Source organism: Dendropsophus ebraccatus, chromosome 4, assembly GCF_027789765.1.
Source record: "Dendropsophus ebraccatus isolate aDenEbr1 chromosome 4, aDenEbr1.pat, whole genome shotgun sequence".
Classification (NCBI taxonomy): Eukaryota; Metazoa; Chordata; class Amphibia; order Anura; family Hylidae; genus Dendropsophus; species Dendropsophus ebraccatus.
In genome coordinates, this window is record NC_091457.1 from 11,189,493 (window position 1) to 11,207,449 (window position 17,957).

The 17,957-nt window shown below is 45.3% G+C and overlaps 1 protein-coding gene across 1 annotated transcript in view; it reads left to right on the top strand.

Annotated features, from left to right (window-relative positions):
• The window catches only part of LOC138787869 (tumor necrosis factor receptor superfamily member 1A-like), a 30,019-nt gene extending 16,697 nt beyond the window's left edge, over positions 1-13,322 (top strand). Inside the window, exons 6-14 of the mRNA XM_069965140.1 lie at positions 2,873-2,911; positions 3,519-3,566; positions 4,216-4,245; positions 4,951-5,022; positions 5,331-5,353; positions 6,334-6,450; positions 7,954-8,094; positions 8,296-8,335; positions 9,792-13,322. Coding sequence (XP_069821241.1) covers positions 2,873-2,911; positions 3,519-3,566; positions 4,216-4,245; positions 4,951-5,022; positions 5,331-5,353; positions 6,334-6,450; positions 7,954-8,094; positions 8,296-8,335; positions 9,792-10,078 — 797 coding nt within the window. The 3' untranslated portion in view covers positions 10,079-13,322. The remainder of the gene's footprint in view (positions 1-2,872; positions 2,912-3,518; positions 3,567-4,215; positions 4,246-4,950; positions 5,023-5,330; positions 5,354-6,333; positions 6,451-7,953; positions 8,095-8,295; positions 8,336-9,791) is intronic.
• Positions 13,323-17,957: the final 4,635 nt, after the last annotated feature.

The following is a 17,957-nucleotide window of genomic DNA, read 5'->3' on the forward strand; positions in this document are numbered from 1 at the left end:
GTTGTAGTGACAGATGCTCCAACCCCCGCCCCCTCCCAACAGATGAGGAGTATCCTCCGCTTCCAGACAGTGTCCTCTTCCACAGCTACTGCTTTGTGGGTGAGTATATGTATGTGTGTGTGTGTGTGTGCGCTTGCTAATGGAGTGTGTGTGGCTGAGGTAATCCCAGCATGACTTGTGTGGCAGAGGTAGAACTACAGCTCCCAGCATGCTCATGTGTGGCTAAAGTACTCCCAGCATGACCTGTGTGGCAGAGGTAGAACTACAGCTCCCAGCATGACTTGTGTGGCAGAGGTAGAACTACAGCTCCTAGCATGACTTGTGTGGCAGAGGTAGAACTACAGCTCCCAGCATGACCTGTGTGGCAGAGGTAGAACTACAGCTCCCAGCATGATCTGTGTGGCAGAGGTAGAACTACAGCTCCCAGCCTGACCTGTGTGGCAGAGGTAGAACTACAGCTCCCAGCATGACTTATGTGGCAGAGGTAGAACTACAGCTCCCAGCATGACCTGTGTGGCAGAGGTAGAACTACAGCTCCCAGCATGATCTGTGTGGCAGAGGTAGAACTTCAGCTCCCAGCAAGACCTGTGTGGCAGAGGTAGAACTACAGATCCCAGCATGACTTGTGTGGCAGAGGTAGAACTACAGCTCCTAGCAAGACCTGTGTGGCAGAGGTAGAACTACAGCTCCCAGCATGCTCATGTGTGGCTAAAGTACTCCCAGCATGACCTGTGTGGCAGAGGTAGAACTACAGCTCCCAGCATGACTTGTGTGGCAGAGGTAGAACTACAGCTCCTAGCATGACTTGTGTGGCAGAGGTAGAACTACAGCTCCCAGCATGACCTGTGTGGCAGAGGTAGAACTACAGCTCCCAGCATGATCTGTGTGGCAGAGGTAGAACTACAGCTCCCAGCCTGACCTGTGTGGCAGAGGTAGAACTACAGCTCCCAGCATGACTTGTGTGGCAGAGGTAGAACTACAGCTCCCAGCATGACCTGTGTGGCAGAGGTAGAACTACAGCTCCCAGCATGATCTGTGTGGCAGAGGTAGAACTTCAGCTCCCAGAAAGGCCTGTGTGGCAGAGGTAGAACTACAGATCCCAGCATGACTTGTGTGGCAGAGGTAGAACTACAGCTCCTAGCATGACCTGTGTGGCAGAGGTAGAACTACAGCTCCCAGCATGACCTGTGTGGCAGAGGTAGAACTACAGCTCCCAGCATGACCTGTGTGGCAGAGGTAGAACTACAGTTCCCAGCAAGACCTGTGTGGCAGAGGTAGAACTACAGCTCCCAGCATGACCTGTGTGGCAGAGGTAGAACTACAGCTCCCAGCATGACCTGTGTGGCAGAGGTAGAACTACAGCTCCCAGCATGACCTGTGTGGCAGAGGTAGAACTACAGCTCCCAGCATGACCTGTGTGGCAGAGGTAGAACTACAGCTCCCAGCATGACCTGTGTGGCAGAGGTAGAACTACAGCTCCCAGCATGACTTGTGTGGCAGAGGTAGAACTACAACTCCCAGCATGACTTCTGTGGCAGAGATAGAACTACAGCTCCCAGCATGCTCATGTGTGGCTAAAGTACTCCCAGCATGACCTGTGTGGCAGAGGTAGAACTACAGCTCCCAGCATGTTCCTGTGTGGCTGAGGTAGAACTACAACTCCCAGCATGACCTGTGTGGCAGAGGTAGAACTACAGCTCCCAGCATGACCTGTGTGGCATATGTAGAACTATAGCTCCCAGCATGACTTGTGTGGCAGAGGTAGAACTACAGCTCCCAGCATGGCCTGCGTGGCAGAGGTAGAACTACAGCTCCCAGCATGACTTGTGTGGCAGAGGTAGAACTACAGCTCCCAGCATGACCTGTTTGGCAGAGGTAGATCTACAGCTCCCAGCATGTCCTGTTTGGCAGAGGTAGAACTACAGCTTCCAGCATGACCTGTGTGGTTAAGGTAGAACTACAGCTCCCATCATGCTCCTGTGTGGCAGAGGTGTAACTACAGCTCCCAGCATGACCTGTGTGGCAGAGGTAGAACTACAGCTCCCAGCATGACCTGTGTGGCAGAGGTAGAACTACAGCTCCCATCATGCTCCTGTGTGGCTGTGATAGAACTACAACTCCACCATCCTAAGCCGCCACCAATGCTCCTCCCCTGGACCAGAGACAGATGAGCAGTATGATCCTCCACTCCACCTCCTCCTCATGGGCAGAGACAGTGTCATCCTCCAGCAGCAACGGCTCCCCGCGGACCAGATATAGCAGCAGCATATAGTCCGGGCCTCCACCGCTCTAAGGGACAGTGAACTGGCCCCCTATGTAAAAAGTTTGGGGACCCCTGCTATACACTATGTGGGGGGCAGCCAGGAGGCTATACTGAATGTGGGGGCTAATGACTGGGGAAGGGGGGCATTATTTGCCTTCTCTGTCTAGGGCACCAAAACTCCTTGTCCCGGCCCTGATGTGGTGGGACGGGAATGTATTTGTATTTATGTGTATATGTATATGGGTGACTGGGTCTGGAGAAGAGATCACTAGGGATGAAGATCTCATGGATCATTCGGAAAATGGAAATGTTGGTGTCATTGATGATGTTCCCTCTAAGCCTTATTAGTTATGTGCGGAGGGCTGGACACTAGTACCTAAAGGTGGGCACACATAGCATACATAGTATAGTACATATAGTAGCACACATAGCATACATCAGATTCTTAAGCAGAAGTAAATTACACATTTATATAACTTTCTGACACCAGTTGAGTAGAAAGAATTTTTTTCTGTGGAGTACCCCTTTAATACCTCCATGTGTAATGTATGTTTTGGTGGTTTTTTTTTGTTGGTTTGGGTTTGATTTTTATGTTCTTATGTATTTCAGTGCCGGCAGCAACCAGGAACATGACTGGACTGAAAGCAGGTAAGTGAAGAGAGCTGGCGTAGGTTTCAGTATAGTTTTTTCCCTGGAAAAACTATAAATGGGGGATACTGGGGGTGCGGCAGCACACAGAGGGGGCACGGCCTCTGCGTGCACCGCACCCCCAGTAATGCCCACTCTCCGCCCCACTGGCGCAGGAGGTGCAGATCAGCCCGATGCGAATAAAATATTTGCGAATATTTTCCCACCGATCGGGCCCATCTGCGCCTAAAAAAGGCATTTTCGGCTTTTAATAAAAGTCCCCCTATGGGATTGCCATTTGTAAAGATTATTGTTACTGGTATGTGAGTAAGGGCTTAAAGGGGTTGTCCAGCGCTATAAAAACATGGCCACTTTTCCCCCTCTCTTGTCTTCAGATTGGGTGGGGTTTCAAACTCAGTTCTATTGAAGTAAATGGAGCTTAATTGCAAGACACCCCTGACCTGGAGAAGAGAGGGGGGAAAGTGGCCATGTTTTTGTAGCGCTGGATAACCCTTTTAAGTTATTCTATATCAGTCTCTCCAGAGCTGCATTTAAAGTTCTGCTGGTCACCCTTGGAAACAGACAGGGCTATAATTCTCTATGTAATCATTTTTTTTACTGTTTTTAGGGACAACGGCAACCAATTTGTTCAAGGACCTTACTGGAATCAAAACAGGTGAGTGAGGAGTGATGGGGTGTCAGACTCTTGTAATCCCATAGCGTGTAATGTGCAGGTAATCTCATAGTATTTAATGTGCAGGTAATCTCATAGCATGTAATGTACAGGTAATCTCATAGCGTGTAATGTGCAGGTAATCTCATAGTATTTAATGTGCAGGTAATCTCATAGCATGTAATGTACAGGTAATCTCATAGCGTGTAATGTGCAGGTAATCTCATAGTATTTAATGTGCAGGTAATCTCATAGCATGTAATGTACAGGTAATCTCATAGCATGTAATGTGCAGGTAATCTCATAGTATGTAATGTGCAGGTAATCTCATAGCATGAAATCTGCAATCATGCTGTGTCTAAAGTGAAGATTTTGTGCTCTAAACTTTCTCTATTCACAGCCAAAGCTGCACTGGAAGTTCTGCTGGTCGCAAAACTACAACTCCCAGCATGCCATGACATCTGAGTTGTAATTTTGCACCATGCATAGAGCCACAATGCTGTAAATCATAAGGCTGACAGTAAAGCACTGGGTCCACTGTAGAGCCTTCATGGTTTGCGGTGTCCCCTATTTCCTGAACACTTTATATAATTCACATTGTACTTATTATAATATTGGTCTGACTCTTGAATATACTTTTCATTGTCTATAGGGCCAACCGAGCCACCAGATGACCGAACAGGTGAGTTTCTAGCTTTTCAGTGGATGCATGGACCTAGCATTCATGATCATGTGCACTGGCCCATAGAGTAGAATGGGGTAGTATGTTGACCCTGATCTACAGCTCTGTACAAGGGGCGTAGTTATAAAGATTAGTGTGCATTGAGTAACCACATTGACACACTGATGGTTAAGGTGGATCTCTTTTATTCAAAGATGGTTTTCGGATTCTTCTTAATTATATGAGGAGGGGAAATCAGCATACATAGCTGGAGTTGCTTCTTCATCATCTGTAATGGCTATAAGATCTGGCTGTTCCTCCAGTAAGTTTTGTACTTCCTCCTGGAAAAGTATCTATAAGCATTAAGTTAGTTCCAATCAGTAATTCACCAGCCTTTCCCTATAAAGAGCTGATAGAGAAGTCATTGAGGTTTGGATTTAATCCCCGGATAGTTCAGTGGATTTGTGGTTGGTGAAGGAGAGATATCAGAGGGTTATTGGTAATGGTGTATATTCTGAGCAGGGACTGGTTCATGTGGTGGCCACAAGGGTCTGTTCTTTTTAATATGTTTGTAAGTGACATATGAGAAGGTTTGTCTGTTTGATCGTGTGATCATGCCCCACACTCTGGAATATTTATGGATGTCTTTCATCAAACAGTAACTAATGTAAACTTGTATGTAAGGTTTGTTTCCCCTCTTATTTCTCCCATTTTTTTTATTCATAGCTGTGTATATAGCAGTGCCAATTGCATCCACTGTCCTATTCGCCTTAATTGTTGGAATCTTTCTTTGCAAAAGTAAGTAATACTGATCGACGAAAAACTGTACTTGGATGATTGTCTTTACTTACAGAATAATTCAGAGTGGTAGCTAGGTAAGTGGGAGAGGAGACAGATAGATAGTTAGATAGATAGATAGATAGATAGATAGGAGATAGATAGATAGATAGATAGATAGATAGATAGATAGGAGATAGATAGATAGATAGGAGATAGATAATAGATAGATAGATAGGTAGGAGATGGATAGATAGATAGGAGATGGATAGATAGATGGATAGATAGATAGAAATAATTTCTAACATTTGTTTTATGTTTTTATTTAGGAAAATCTAAAGATACCAGTGAGGTGAGCCGTGTTTATTATTTAATGCACAACATGGCCCCACCCCCTGCACACATACAGTATATATAGACCCCCTATAATATTACCACCCCCTGCACACATACAGTATATATAGACCCCCTATAATATTACCACCCCCTGCACACATACAGTATATATAGACCCCCTATAATATTACCACCCCCTGCACACATACAGTATATATAGACCCCCTATATTACCACCCCCTGCACACATACAGTATATATAGAGCCCCCTATATTACCACCCCCTGCACACATACAGTATATTTAGACCCCCTATAATATTACCACCCCCTGCACACATACAGTATATATAGACCCCCTATAATATTACCACCCCCTGCACACATACAGTATATATAGACCCCTTATAATATTACCACCCCCTGCACACATCCAGTATATATAGACCCCCTATAATATTACCACCCCCTGCACACATACAGTATATATAAAGAGCCCCCTATAAAATTACCAAACCCTGCACACATACAGTATATATAGACCCCCTATAATATTACCACCCCCTGCACACATACAGTATATATAGAGCCCCCTATATTTCCACCCCCTGCACACATACAGTATATATAGAGCCCCCTATAATATTACCACCCCCTGCACACATACAGTATATAGAGCCCCCTATAATATTACCACCCCCTGCACACATACAGTATATATAGAGCCCCCAATAATATTACCATCCTGGATTATTTGTGTGACCCATAAATGTTATCATACTACACCCCACACACTGCTGTTTACACAGGAAGTAAACTCCCCAAATAGCTCCTCCCCCCTGACTATTGTCGCCCCTTTTGATACAACTGGTAGCCAAGTAGCCGGGGTGCCCAGACTCTCCCCTCCCCGATGAGAATGGGCCATCAGTTACATGTGACGGGGATGTTGGTGTCTCCTCTCTCTGACACGTCGGACCCTCTTTTCCCTTTCACACAGACGTCTCTCATGGACACCACGCAGAATAACAGTGTGAGCACGCTAGACGTCCAAAGTGGAGGCCCAGATCCCAAGAAGGAGGACGTCTATCTGGAGCGAGAGCCTCTCATGATGCCCGTAGGTTTCCTGTGTACATTGTTCCACATCCTATCTGTTTCTGTGTGGAAGTGTAGATAAGGCTTCTCCTGACAGTAATAACTCATACTGACCGGGAAAGTACCTGGAGCTATACAGAGCATGTGCCAGAGCTGCTGAGCATTGTGCAATGGGGAAGTCAAAGGGGCGGCTCACTATTTACAGCCTCAGGCCGGGTTCACACTACGTATAACACCGTCCATTCTTGCCGTGATTTATGCAAGACATACATTATGTGAACATAGCCTCACTGTTAGGATGATTCCCGATAACTCTAAGGGATATTAAAGGGGTTATCCAGGATTAGAAAAAGCACAGCTACTTTCATGCAAAGACAGCGCTACCCCTGTCCTCAGATTGTGTGTTATTACAGTTCATCCCCATTCACTTCAATGGAACTGAGCTGCAATACCCACACCCAACCTGAGGACAGGAGAGGAGAGCTCCCTGCTGCTGTATTTCCACAGGAAGGGGGGGTGGGTGTATATCCTGATACACCCCAATAGCTGCATCATGTCGCCGCAATAGCAAGTGAGCATCAAGGAGCAGACGGCTGAAGCCGACTTCTGCTTCCCACATCACTCCCCGTGCCTGTGGTGAGCGGCAGGACCGACCTCGGGACCCCCACCGGGATCTCTGCCACTGACACGTCCCGACCCCTCTGATGGGCTGGCCAAGGCGTGACATCATCACAACTTGTGGGAAAATGCCTTGCCGGGAGGGTCCTGAGGCCGGTCCTGCCAATCACCGCGGGCATGGGGTGTTCATACTTATCGAAATTCCCCCCTGCCCCTGTCAGCTTCCAGATTTAAAAAAAAGGCTGACTTCTCCTTTAAGGACTGGCCTATTTTAGGACCTTAAGACACCGCAAGCTTTTTTTTCTTCTCTTTGCATGGTCACTTTTTAATAACCACTGTTCCCCCCCCCCCCCCCCCATTTTAGGGAAAGTAAAATTCATACATTAACTTTTATAATTTTGTTTGGAGTAAGGTCCTGGCCGTTTAGATACACATAATAATTGGCGCCTATCATAGCTGATGAAAAGTTTTGATTGGTTGGGGTCTCGGTGCTGAGCCCCCCACCGTTCAGGAGCCTTGGATTGCAGTGATCTCCGTCTAGCAGTAACATTATAAATTTATGAATGGGAGTAGATTCCTGGAAAAATGCCAATTTCTGGTGAAAGTTATGTTGTAAAACCTGACGGGCAGTGGGAGGCCCCACCCCCTCCCTGTATGCCTCACCCACTTATCCTTTGTGCCCTAGGCAGTGTAAAAGTAACAAATTTGTGTCTGTAACACTTCTACACCTCACTTCTATGAGGCAATATATCCCTCTTTTTAGGCTATAGAAGGACCGGACTCTTGAGCCCTGATGTTCCCAGATACACTATGAATGGCGAGCAATAATTGGGGGCACTAATTTTGATTTTGCCTCACGTTTTACCTCTATTATCCTCACGTATTCTATATGTTTTTACCTTTCCAGAAACTTATCAGGGTTGAATATGAAACTCAACGGAAGGCGGAGCCCTATGTCCGACTAGCTCAGAGAGAACCGGTGGAGAACAATGCTGCTGAGCCTCTGGGGGGCGACGAGGAGACTGAAGAAGTCCCACAGGCCGGAGAGGTGAGTTGTATATCCACTATTATGTATTTTTACGGCATTCTCAAAGGCAGCAGTTTCCAACATGTTGCAAAATAACAACTTCCATCCTTGCTCAGGTTTGTATTTCTCTGACAGCTGGGCGGCCATTGGAGAACGCTGCCTTAAGAGTTACCTACAATTAGATTTTTCTGATGCTCCTTTTCTATATTTTTTTATTTGCAGCAGTGTGAAGAGTGTCGCCAGCCTCAACCTTGTGATAAGCGTAAGTAGACGAATAACGCGCACATTAATCTCTCACTTATAAACATCTTAAAGGGGTTGTCCACTGAATTGATTTTATTGCTGGGATCCCCAGTAAGTGATATCAAGTTTGTCAGCTACTAGAGGAGAATCTTGACCAGAAGACCTTTCTGTAAAAAGGGACAAGGGGAAAACACCTCTAAAGTCTCGGCCACTAGGTGTCTCCCTTCTCTGTTATCTGCTGTCCACTGCATGTTGTCAGAGGCTGTCTGTCTCTAGTAACATAGAGAGCCAGGACAGAACACAGAAAGTGGGGGGCGGGGCTTAGCTTCTGCTAAGTGCAGCAGAAAGCCAGGGATGAAGGTGATACACCATGGTAAATCAAGACTTATGGTCCTATTCCACCGGACGATTATCGTTCAGATTATCGTTAAATTGTTCGAATCTAAACGATAATCGTTCGGTTGAAATGCAGTTAACGATTAACGACCGAACGAGAAATCGTTGATCGCTTTATAAGACCTGGACCTATTTTTATTGTTGCTCGTTCGCAAAACGTTCGCAAATCGTTCGCATTGAATAAGACATCGTTCGGTCGTTCGCAATAGATACGAACGCAATAGCGAAGAAATAGCGAAGATAAACGATCGCAATTACGATCGTAAGTAACGATTATCGTTCCATGGAAATGAGTGAACGTTTTCAGGTCTTTCGCAATAGCGGTCGTTTGAGATCGTTAATCGTTAACAATTATGCAAACGATAATCGTCCGGTGGAATAGGGCCCTTATTGTTATCTCTGACTGCCATACAGAGATCATGGCAGCTGTGTAAATAACAATGTACCTATTGCTGTATGGCCAACTTGGTGCAGTATACCCCCCCACAATTATCCTCTCAGCAGCGGGTGGTGTAACCCCTTCATTGCTGCTGCTCACACTTAGTGCATCAGTAACCCCTTCTCCCCTCCAAATGCCACCTATAGTATAGTACACTCCTGTGTAAATCATCCCCATTAAAGGGACTCTGTCAGTAGGTTTATGCCGTCCTATCTCAGGGTAGCATAAACTAGTGACGGAGAAGCTGAACAGAATGATGTATCACTTACATTGTTCTGTGCAGCTGATCCAGAGATATCCTCCTGAATAACATGGACAATAAGTAGTCTTCTCCATTATGTGCATGTGCTCAGTAGTCCTGGATATTCATGAGATACAGAAAACACTGCCCGCCAGCTGCTGATTGGTACTTATCTATCCATGCTGTGTATAGGCAGTCAACTGTCAATCAGCAGCTGGAGGGCGGGGAAAGGGGTGTGGCAAGAATCATATTCTCCTGCATATTAGGAGAACGGCTGAACAGAATTATACAAATAGCATTTGCATTCTGTCCCTCATTTAAGGCAGCATAAACTGACAGATTCCCTTTAAATGAGCACATAGCAAAAATAATTAAAACATTTTCTTGTCTTTCTTTCAGAGTGGACAGAGTTTTTCTATATCGTCATTGACAGTATCTGCCCACAGCGCATCCTGGAGCTGGTCCGAAAGCTGCACCTCACTAAAGCTGCAATAGATCAAATCGTAAAGGACTATCAAAATAACTGTAAAGAACAATCTTATAAATTACTTGAAGAATGGAGGTGTCAAAGGGGCACGCAGGCCTCTATGAGGGGAGTGCTGCATGTGCTCCATGATATGGGTCTAGGAGGCTGCTGCGAAAATATTGTTAATAATTTAAGGACTAAAAGAATACCAATGAATTAGAATATGTAAAAGTGGAGGATTTCTGGTTCCGTTGTCTTAGACCAGAACCACCTTGGCTTGACATGACCCGGTTGGTCACTTGAGTTGTAAAAGAACCAGGTACATAAATATGGCTTCTTTGCCTAACTCTACCCACCAGGACCTTTTAGTTTAAGCTCCGCCTCTTATAAGGTCCTGGGCTGCAACTGACTTCAGTGCAACTACATAAAGAGAGCGTTAGGGGGCAGATTGGATGCAAGTTACTGTTTCCTTCCTCAAACTTTATTGTATAATACTGTTTATAGTATACATATGTCTTAAAGGGAATGTACGGTCATACTGTATGTGAATGTGCGGTCATACTCTACGGGAATATATGGTCATGCTGTATGAACCGCTCACGACTTTGTAAGTCTTGGATTTGATACTCCAGGTGGCCAAGACTTGAAATTTCCTGGGATCTAGCGCTAAGCAGCCACACCCCTGATCATGTCAGGCCCCACCCCTGCTTATGTCATACTCTGCTCCTCCACTTTTCTCATATAAACGTGAGGATTATTATCCCCCTGTCACATGGGATACCGCAGTAACCGACACAGGTAAAGAAGGGTCTTTTACTGTATTCTATGTACATCTTGTTTTTTAGTACGTTGTTTATTCTTGAAGCTGTGGAGTGATGAAGTATTTTGTATGATATCACCTATTTTTGTATTATACGTTTTACGTTTTTTTTTATGAATTTATGGCTTAAAGGGAAACATTTTTTGCTAAAAAAAATAGTAAAAGAAACTCTCTAAAAAAAAGAAAAAAGGGCAGGAATACATTGCACAATGTAAAACCACTTTTTAGTTAATTTTGTGGTTGGTGCCAAGTGAATTTACGTCATTTCAAAGCATTGGGGTCCTTGTGCGTGACGCTCGATGACAATAGGATTGTGCTAGATGTAGTTTGTTTTTTTTTTTAAGAAAAAGATGCAAAGCTATAGATATATATATATATACAACACTCACAATGTATTGTATGGGCGTATGCGTCTATTAAAAGAATGCATAAAAAACTGCACTGAAACATTAAAGGGGAACCCTCCACAAGAGCTATAGAAATTAGGGGTGTAACCTCAGGCTGCAGGGCCTCTATAGTAGCTCAGTCCCTGATAGCAGTGATGCCGATCGGCACTGCTCAAAAATTTCTAGCACTGGAATTTGTTTTTTTTTTTTACACAATGGTTCTGGAGGGTCTATAAGCACCCACTGATACCAGTTAGTGAATTAAGGTGGGATTTCCCCTTTAAATTGTGAAGGCCGTGTGTTTGTGAAACACAATGAAGTTGCCAAATGAACTAAACTGTATTAATATTGAGTTTATTGGTATTGTTGTTGAGCGATTGATCAACCACTGAACGTGTTGTTAGTGCAGTATGTAGTAATATATCATTGGATGTACTGTGCCTTTAAGGGGAACCCTTCATACACACTGAAGGCGGAGGAAACCAAACTATATGCAGGTCCAGTAGGAAGATGAAAACAGGGGACACACTAAAGTTGACATCATCTTACAAAAAGGGGGCAAATGATTCCTTTAATATGACCTAAAGGCCGCATACCCGACACATATATCGCATGCAGAACGATGAATAATCACCCTAAGGCCTAAAAGCCACATAACGGGACCAGCTGAAAATCAAATGTGTATGGGGACCACCCACATATCAAATATAGAATGATGTGCTAGAGAAGAAGCATCTACAGGAGATGTGCAGTGTTAAAGGGGTTAGAAAAAAACATAGCTCCTTTTGTCCAAAAAGAGCACCACTTCTGCCCTCAGATATTACAACTTGAAATTATTACATAGTTTAAAAATACAAGGGATTATAAGAAACTTTGTAATATATCTTATCAGACAAAAATGCCTGCTTTTTCTGTTAAGAGTGCATAGAGATAAAAAGTAAGGTAAGGGCCACCATGCAGATATATAGACATATAAATGTATTGAGTTTACAGATGTAATTTAAAGGGATGACTATAATACTTTTGGCTATGGGTATGCACTTAATGGGAGGGCACTAGAGAAAAAGCCTCTTCTAACGTATTACTGTGCTACGCCAGGTATCGGCTTCCTCCGCTGTGTGTATGTATTGGGATAAAAAACCTTTAAAGTGCGACTTTTCTCGAAACCGTAATCTGTAAGAATCGGTCCAGATATAAATTGTGGTTTTGCTGCTGTTGTACAAAATAAATTATTTAAATTATTGTTTAAATAATTTATGTATTTATTTCTATTTATATCTTATTATTGTTTGAAAATAATAATTGCACATTATACGTTGCGGGGAGATGTAACATTTCCTGCCAGATCCTCTCCCTGCTACCTCAAGATGTGCACCGCTAAAAGGCATACCCCCAACCCGCCCAGGAATGTCCACAAACGCCCACTTTGGTGCTAATTTGCATTAGCCACGCCTTATTTCAGTCTGTGTCATAGGACGGTTGGGAGGTATGCCAATGATGCAATGATAGTGAGTGGCATAGCCATACTTGCCAACATTGGGGCATTTAGGCTCCGCCTCTGGAAATGCCCCTAACGTTTGGTTTAAATAAACCCCGCCCCTTTTGGATTGACCCACCACAAGGGAGACTTTCGGCAAGTATGTATATCCAGAGAGGATGTGTCACTCACGGGTTGCAGCTCGCAAAGCCGAGCCATTATTAACCCTTTAGGGAGTGTGAAGGAGTTTTACTGGAGTTTCCCTTTTAGCACCTTTTTTTGTGATAAAAAAAAGTCAGATTTTATTATATATATATAGGTATACATATCTATACTTGACGTTTGCAAATGTAAAATAGCCACAAATGGGCGGGGTCTGCACAAGCCCCGCCCCCTTTGTGGCCCCATTACTTGGCATCTCTCCTTCCTGCAAAAAATTGTATTGATTTTATTTGTTATATGTGAAGGAAGAGTGTGAATGACCTAGGCGGCCCTTCAGAAGGAACCAATCAGAACACAGCTTTTATACTCCATAGTTCTGATTGGCTGCTATGAGTCTTTGTAATATATCTTACAATTCAATTTAATTTACCATTTTAAGGGAAGGAATGGATGGACTTAGTCGTATTCATTTCAGCTTTTGAATGTTTTGTGTTTTTGTATCATATTTCTATGTTCTGTAGGATCTTAGTTGTGATCGATATCGATTGTTCTCGACAATAATCTGTATATCTAATGATTTCCGATGTCAAGCATGATTATAAATGAATTGGGGGAGGGGGGGGGGGATATGATTCACCAATTTTTCATTCTTATTAACATTTCTCTTTTCCCTTTAATAAAATCGAAATCTGATTGAAACAGAGAAGAGTTTGGGTTTTGATTTAATCTATTTTTTTTATTTGACAATAAAACTATTTAAAGGGACATAACCTGCCCTGGTAAGAAGAAAGCTGCGCCGTGAGTGGTTGTTTTAGACAATAAGGCAGTTTGTTTCTGTTAGATGAATATTTTTTTAAATAATGGGGTCCAATAAGTTGAAGTAACCATCTAGAGTCCTATAGGGTCTTCTAGGGCAATAAACAGTTAGGCTTAGCGTCCCTGATCATCCAGGGTAATAAGGGGTGCATCAGCATCCCTGGTCTTCTAGGGCAAAAAGGGGTAAGGCTCAGCTCTCCTGGTCTTCAAGGACAATAAGGGGTTAGGTTCAGCCGTCCTGATCTTCAAGGGGAATAAGGGGTTAGGCTCAGCACATGTGGTCTTCTAGGGCAATAAGGAGTTAGGGCCCTATTCCACCGGACGATTATCGTTCAGATTATCGTTAAATCGTTCGAATCTAAACGATAATCGTTCATTTGAAATGCAGTTAACGATTAACGACCGAACGAGAAATCGTTGATCGCTTTATAAGACCCGGACCTATTTTTATCGCTGCTCGTTCGCAAAACGTTCGCAAATCGTTCGCAATGAATAAGACATCCTTCGGTCGTTCGCAATAGATACGAACGCAATAGCGAATAAATGTCAAAGAAAAAACTATCGCAATTACGATCATAAGTAACGATTATCGTTCCATGGAAATGAGTGAACGTTTTCAGGTCTTTCACAATAGCGGTAGTTTGAGATCGTTAATCGTTAACGATTATGCAAACGATAATCGTCCGATGGAATAGGGCCCTTAGGCTCAGTACACTTGGTCTTCTAGGGCAATAAGAGGTTAGGCTCAGCATTACTGGTCTTCTAGGGCAATAAGGAGTTAGGCTCAGCACACTTGGTCTTCTAGGGCAATAAGAGGTTAGGCTCAGCACACTTGGTCTTCTAGGGCAATAAGAGGTTAGGTTCAGCATCCCTGGTCTTCTAGGGCAATAAGGGGTTAGGCTCAGCACAGTTGGGGGGACATGTATCAAAAGGCGAAAGTGCCTTTTTTTGGCACAGATGGGGCAGATTGACATAAAAATATTGGCATAGGGTATTTTTGCAAATATTTTATTCGCATCTGCCCCATCTGCGCCACCTTCGCCAGTGGGGCGGAGAGGAGGGTGCGGCAGCACACAGAGGGGGCGCGGCCTCTGTGTGCGCCGGAAAAATGACACTGAAACCTACGCCAACTCTGAGCTGGCGTAGGTTTCAAAATTTTTGCACGGAGAGGCTCCAGAGCTGCGGGGACATTTGTAAGCCCGGCGTAAAAAACGCTGGACTTCATAAATGCCCCCCATGGTCTTCCAGGGCAATAAGGGGTTAGGCTCAGCACACTTGATCTTCTAGGGTAGTAATGGGTTAGGCTCAGCACATGTGGTCTTCTAGAGCAATAATCGGTTAGGCTCAGCCCTCCTGGTCTTCTAGGGCAATAAAGGGTTAGGCTCAGCCCTCCTGGTCTTCTAGGGCAATAAGGGGTTAGGCTCAGCCCTCCTGGTCTTCTAGGGCAATAAGGGGTTAGGCTCAGCCCTCCAGGTCTTCTAGGGTAATAATCGGTTAGGCTCAGCCCTCCTGGTCTTCTAGGGCAATAAGGGGTTAGACTCAGCCCCCCTGGTCTTCTAGGGCAATAAGGGGTTAGGCTCAGCCCTCCTGGTCTTCTAGGGCAATAAGGGGTTAGGCTCAGCCCTCCTGGTCTTCTAGGGTAATAATCGGTTAGGCTCAGCCCTCCTGGTTTTCTAGAGCAATAAGGGGTTAGGCTCAGCCTCCCTGGTCTTCTAGGACAATAAGGGGTTAGGCTCAGCCCCGTGGTCTTCTAGGACAATAAGGGGTTAGGCTTAGCCCTCCTGGTCTTCTAGGGCAATAAGGGGTTAGGCTCAGCATACTTGATCTTCTAGGGCAATAAGGGGTTAGGCTAAGCCTCCCTGGTCTTCTAGGACAATAAGGGGTTAGGCTCAGCCCTCCTGGTCTTCTAGGGCAATAAGGGGTTAGGCTCAGCCCTCCTGGTATTCTAGGGTAATAATCGGTTAGGCTCAGCCCTCCTGGTCTTCTAGGGCAATAAGGGGTTAGGCTCAGATCCCCTGGTCTTCTAGGACAATAAGGGGTTAGGCTCAGCCCTCCTGGTCTTCTATGGTAATAATCGGTTAGGCTCAGCCCTCCTGGTCTTCTAGGGCAATAAGGGGTTAGGCTCAGCCCTCCTGGTCTTCTAGGGCAATAAGGGGTTAGGCTCAGCCCCCCTGGTCTTCTAGGACAATAAGGGGTTAGGCTCAGCCTCGTGGTCTTCTAGGACAATAAGGGCTTAGGCTCAGCCCTCCTGGTCTTCTAGGGCAATAAGGGGTTAGGCTCAGCCCCCCTGGTCTTCTAGGGTAATAATCGGTTAGGCTCAGCCCTCCTGGTCTTCTAGGGCAATAATCGGTTAGGCTCAGCCCTCCTGGTCTTCTAGGGCAATAAGGGGTTAGGCTCAGATCCCCTGGTCTTCTAGGACAATAAGGGGTTAGGCTCAGCCCTCCTGGTCTTCTATGGTAATAATCGGTTAGGCTCAGCCCTCCTGGTCTTCTAGGGCAATAATCGGTTAGGCTCAGTCCTCCTGGTCTTCTAGGGCAATAAGGGGTTAGGCTCAGCCCTCCTGGTCTTCTAGGGCAATAAGGGGTTAGGCTCAGCCCTCCTGGTCTTCTAGGGCAATAAGGGGTTAGGCTCAGCCCCGTGGTCTTCTAGGACAATAAGGGGTTAGGCTCAGCCCCGTGGTCTTCTAGGGCAATAAGGGGTTAGGCTCAGCCCTCCTGGCCTTCTAGGGCAATAAGGGGTTAGGCTCAGCCCTCCTGGCCTTCTAGGGCAATAAGGGGTTAGGCTCAGCCCTCCTGGCCTTCTAGGGCAATAAGGGGTTAGGCTCAGCATACTTGATCTTCTAGGGCAATAAGGGGTTAGGCTCAGCCCCGTGGTCTTCTAGGACAATAAGGGGTTAGGCTCAGCCCTCCTGGTCTTCTAGGGCAATAAGGGGTTAGGCTCAGCCCTCCTGGTCTTCTAGGGCAATAAGGGGTTAGGCTCAGCATACTTGATCTTCTAGAGCAATAATCGGTTAGGCTCAGCCCTCCTGGTCTTCTAGGACAATAAGGGGTTAGGCTCAGCCCTCCTGGTCTTCTAGGGCAATAAGGGGTTAGGCTCAGCATACTTGATCTTCTAGGGCAATAAGGGGTTAGGCTCAGCCCTCCTGGTCTTCTAGGGTAATAATCGGTTAGGCTCAGCCCTCCTGGTCTTCTAGGGTAATAATCGGTTAGGCTCAGCCCTCCTGGTCTTCTAGGGTAATAATCGGTTAGGCTCAGCCCTCCTGGTCTTCTAGGGCAATAAGGGGTTAGGGTGTGTTGAAGAGGTTAATATATCTAGTGGATTCCTCAGCTCCCCAGACTCCAGCTTCCCTCTTACAGGAAGCTGACAGGAACATCAGGTTCAGCTTCCTGTTTCTGCTCTAACAGTGGAGAATAGAGCCAGGGGGATAGAGAGGACTGTGGACTGAGAGGCTGTGCCGATGGGGAACCAGCACCAATTCACCCTAATACTCCAGAGGACACACACAGGTGGAGTAATATACAGCAAGAACATAAACTTATAATATACAGCAAGAAGAGACCTGGGAATTATGAGTGTATCACACGTATCCACCTTAGATACAGTGGGTCAGCAGACACCATCACACATTGTAGCAGCTCAGATTATATAAATACACATGGTTTAGACATGGCAGCTTAAAGGGGTCATTCAGCAAAAATGTTTTTCTTTCAAATAAGCTGATGCCGGAAAGTGTCAGAGATATGTAATTTACTTCTATTTAAAAAAAAAAAAAAAAAAAACAGTCTTCCAGTACTTATCAGCTGCTGTATGTCCTGCAGGAAGTGGTGTATTCTCTCCAGTCTTACACAGCACTCTCTGCTGCCACCTTCGTCCATGTCAGCAACTGGTTCTGAAGACAGCATTACATGTGACAAGTTTAGATACACCAACATATAAGAAATACAAAATACTTAGATACAGGGCTGTGCAGACAGTATGGCAGATGACACTGACTATGAAAAGGTTTATACACATCAGCTCAGAAGACAGTGTCACACATAAGAAGACTTAGATACTTAAGATTTTGCAAAAACAGCGCCACCCCTGTCCTCTGGCTGTGTGCGGTATTACAACTCAGCTCCATTCACTTCAGTGGAAACTGAGCTGCAATACCGCACACAGACTGAAGAAAGGAGAGATGCTGTTTCTGGTAGAAAGCAGCCATGTTTTTCTAAGCCTTGACAACCCCTTTAAGGGAGCTTTTCTGTAGAAAAGACCTCGGAGAGATGTTTTTGTGCTTCGGCATGTGACGTAAGGATATGACAATGTGTAAAGCGCTGTGCGGCTGCCATAGGCTGACGCTTCCTCTCCTGATACTACGTCAGGCCTCCGCCTTCGGTGACTCACAGCTGTGAACTTTATCACAGATAGGAGGTAATGCTAACAGCACCCCCTTCCC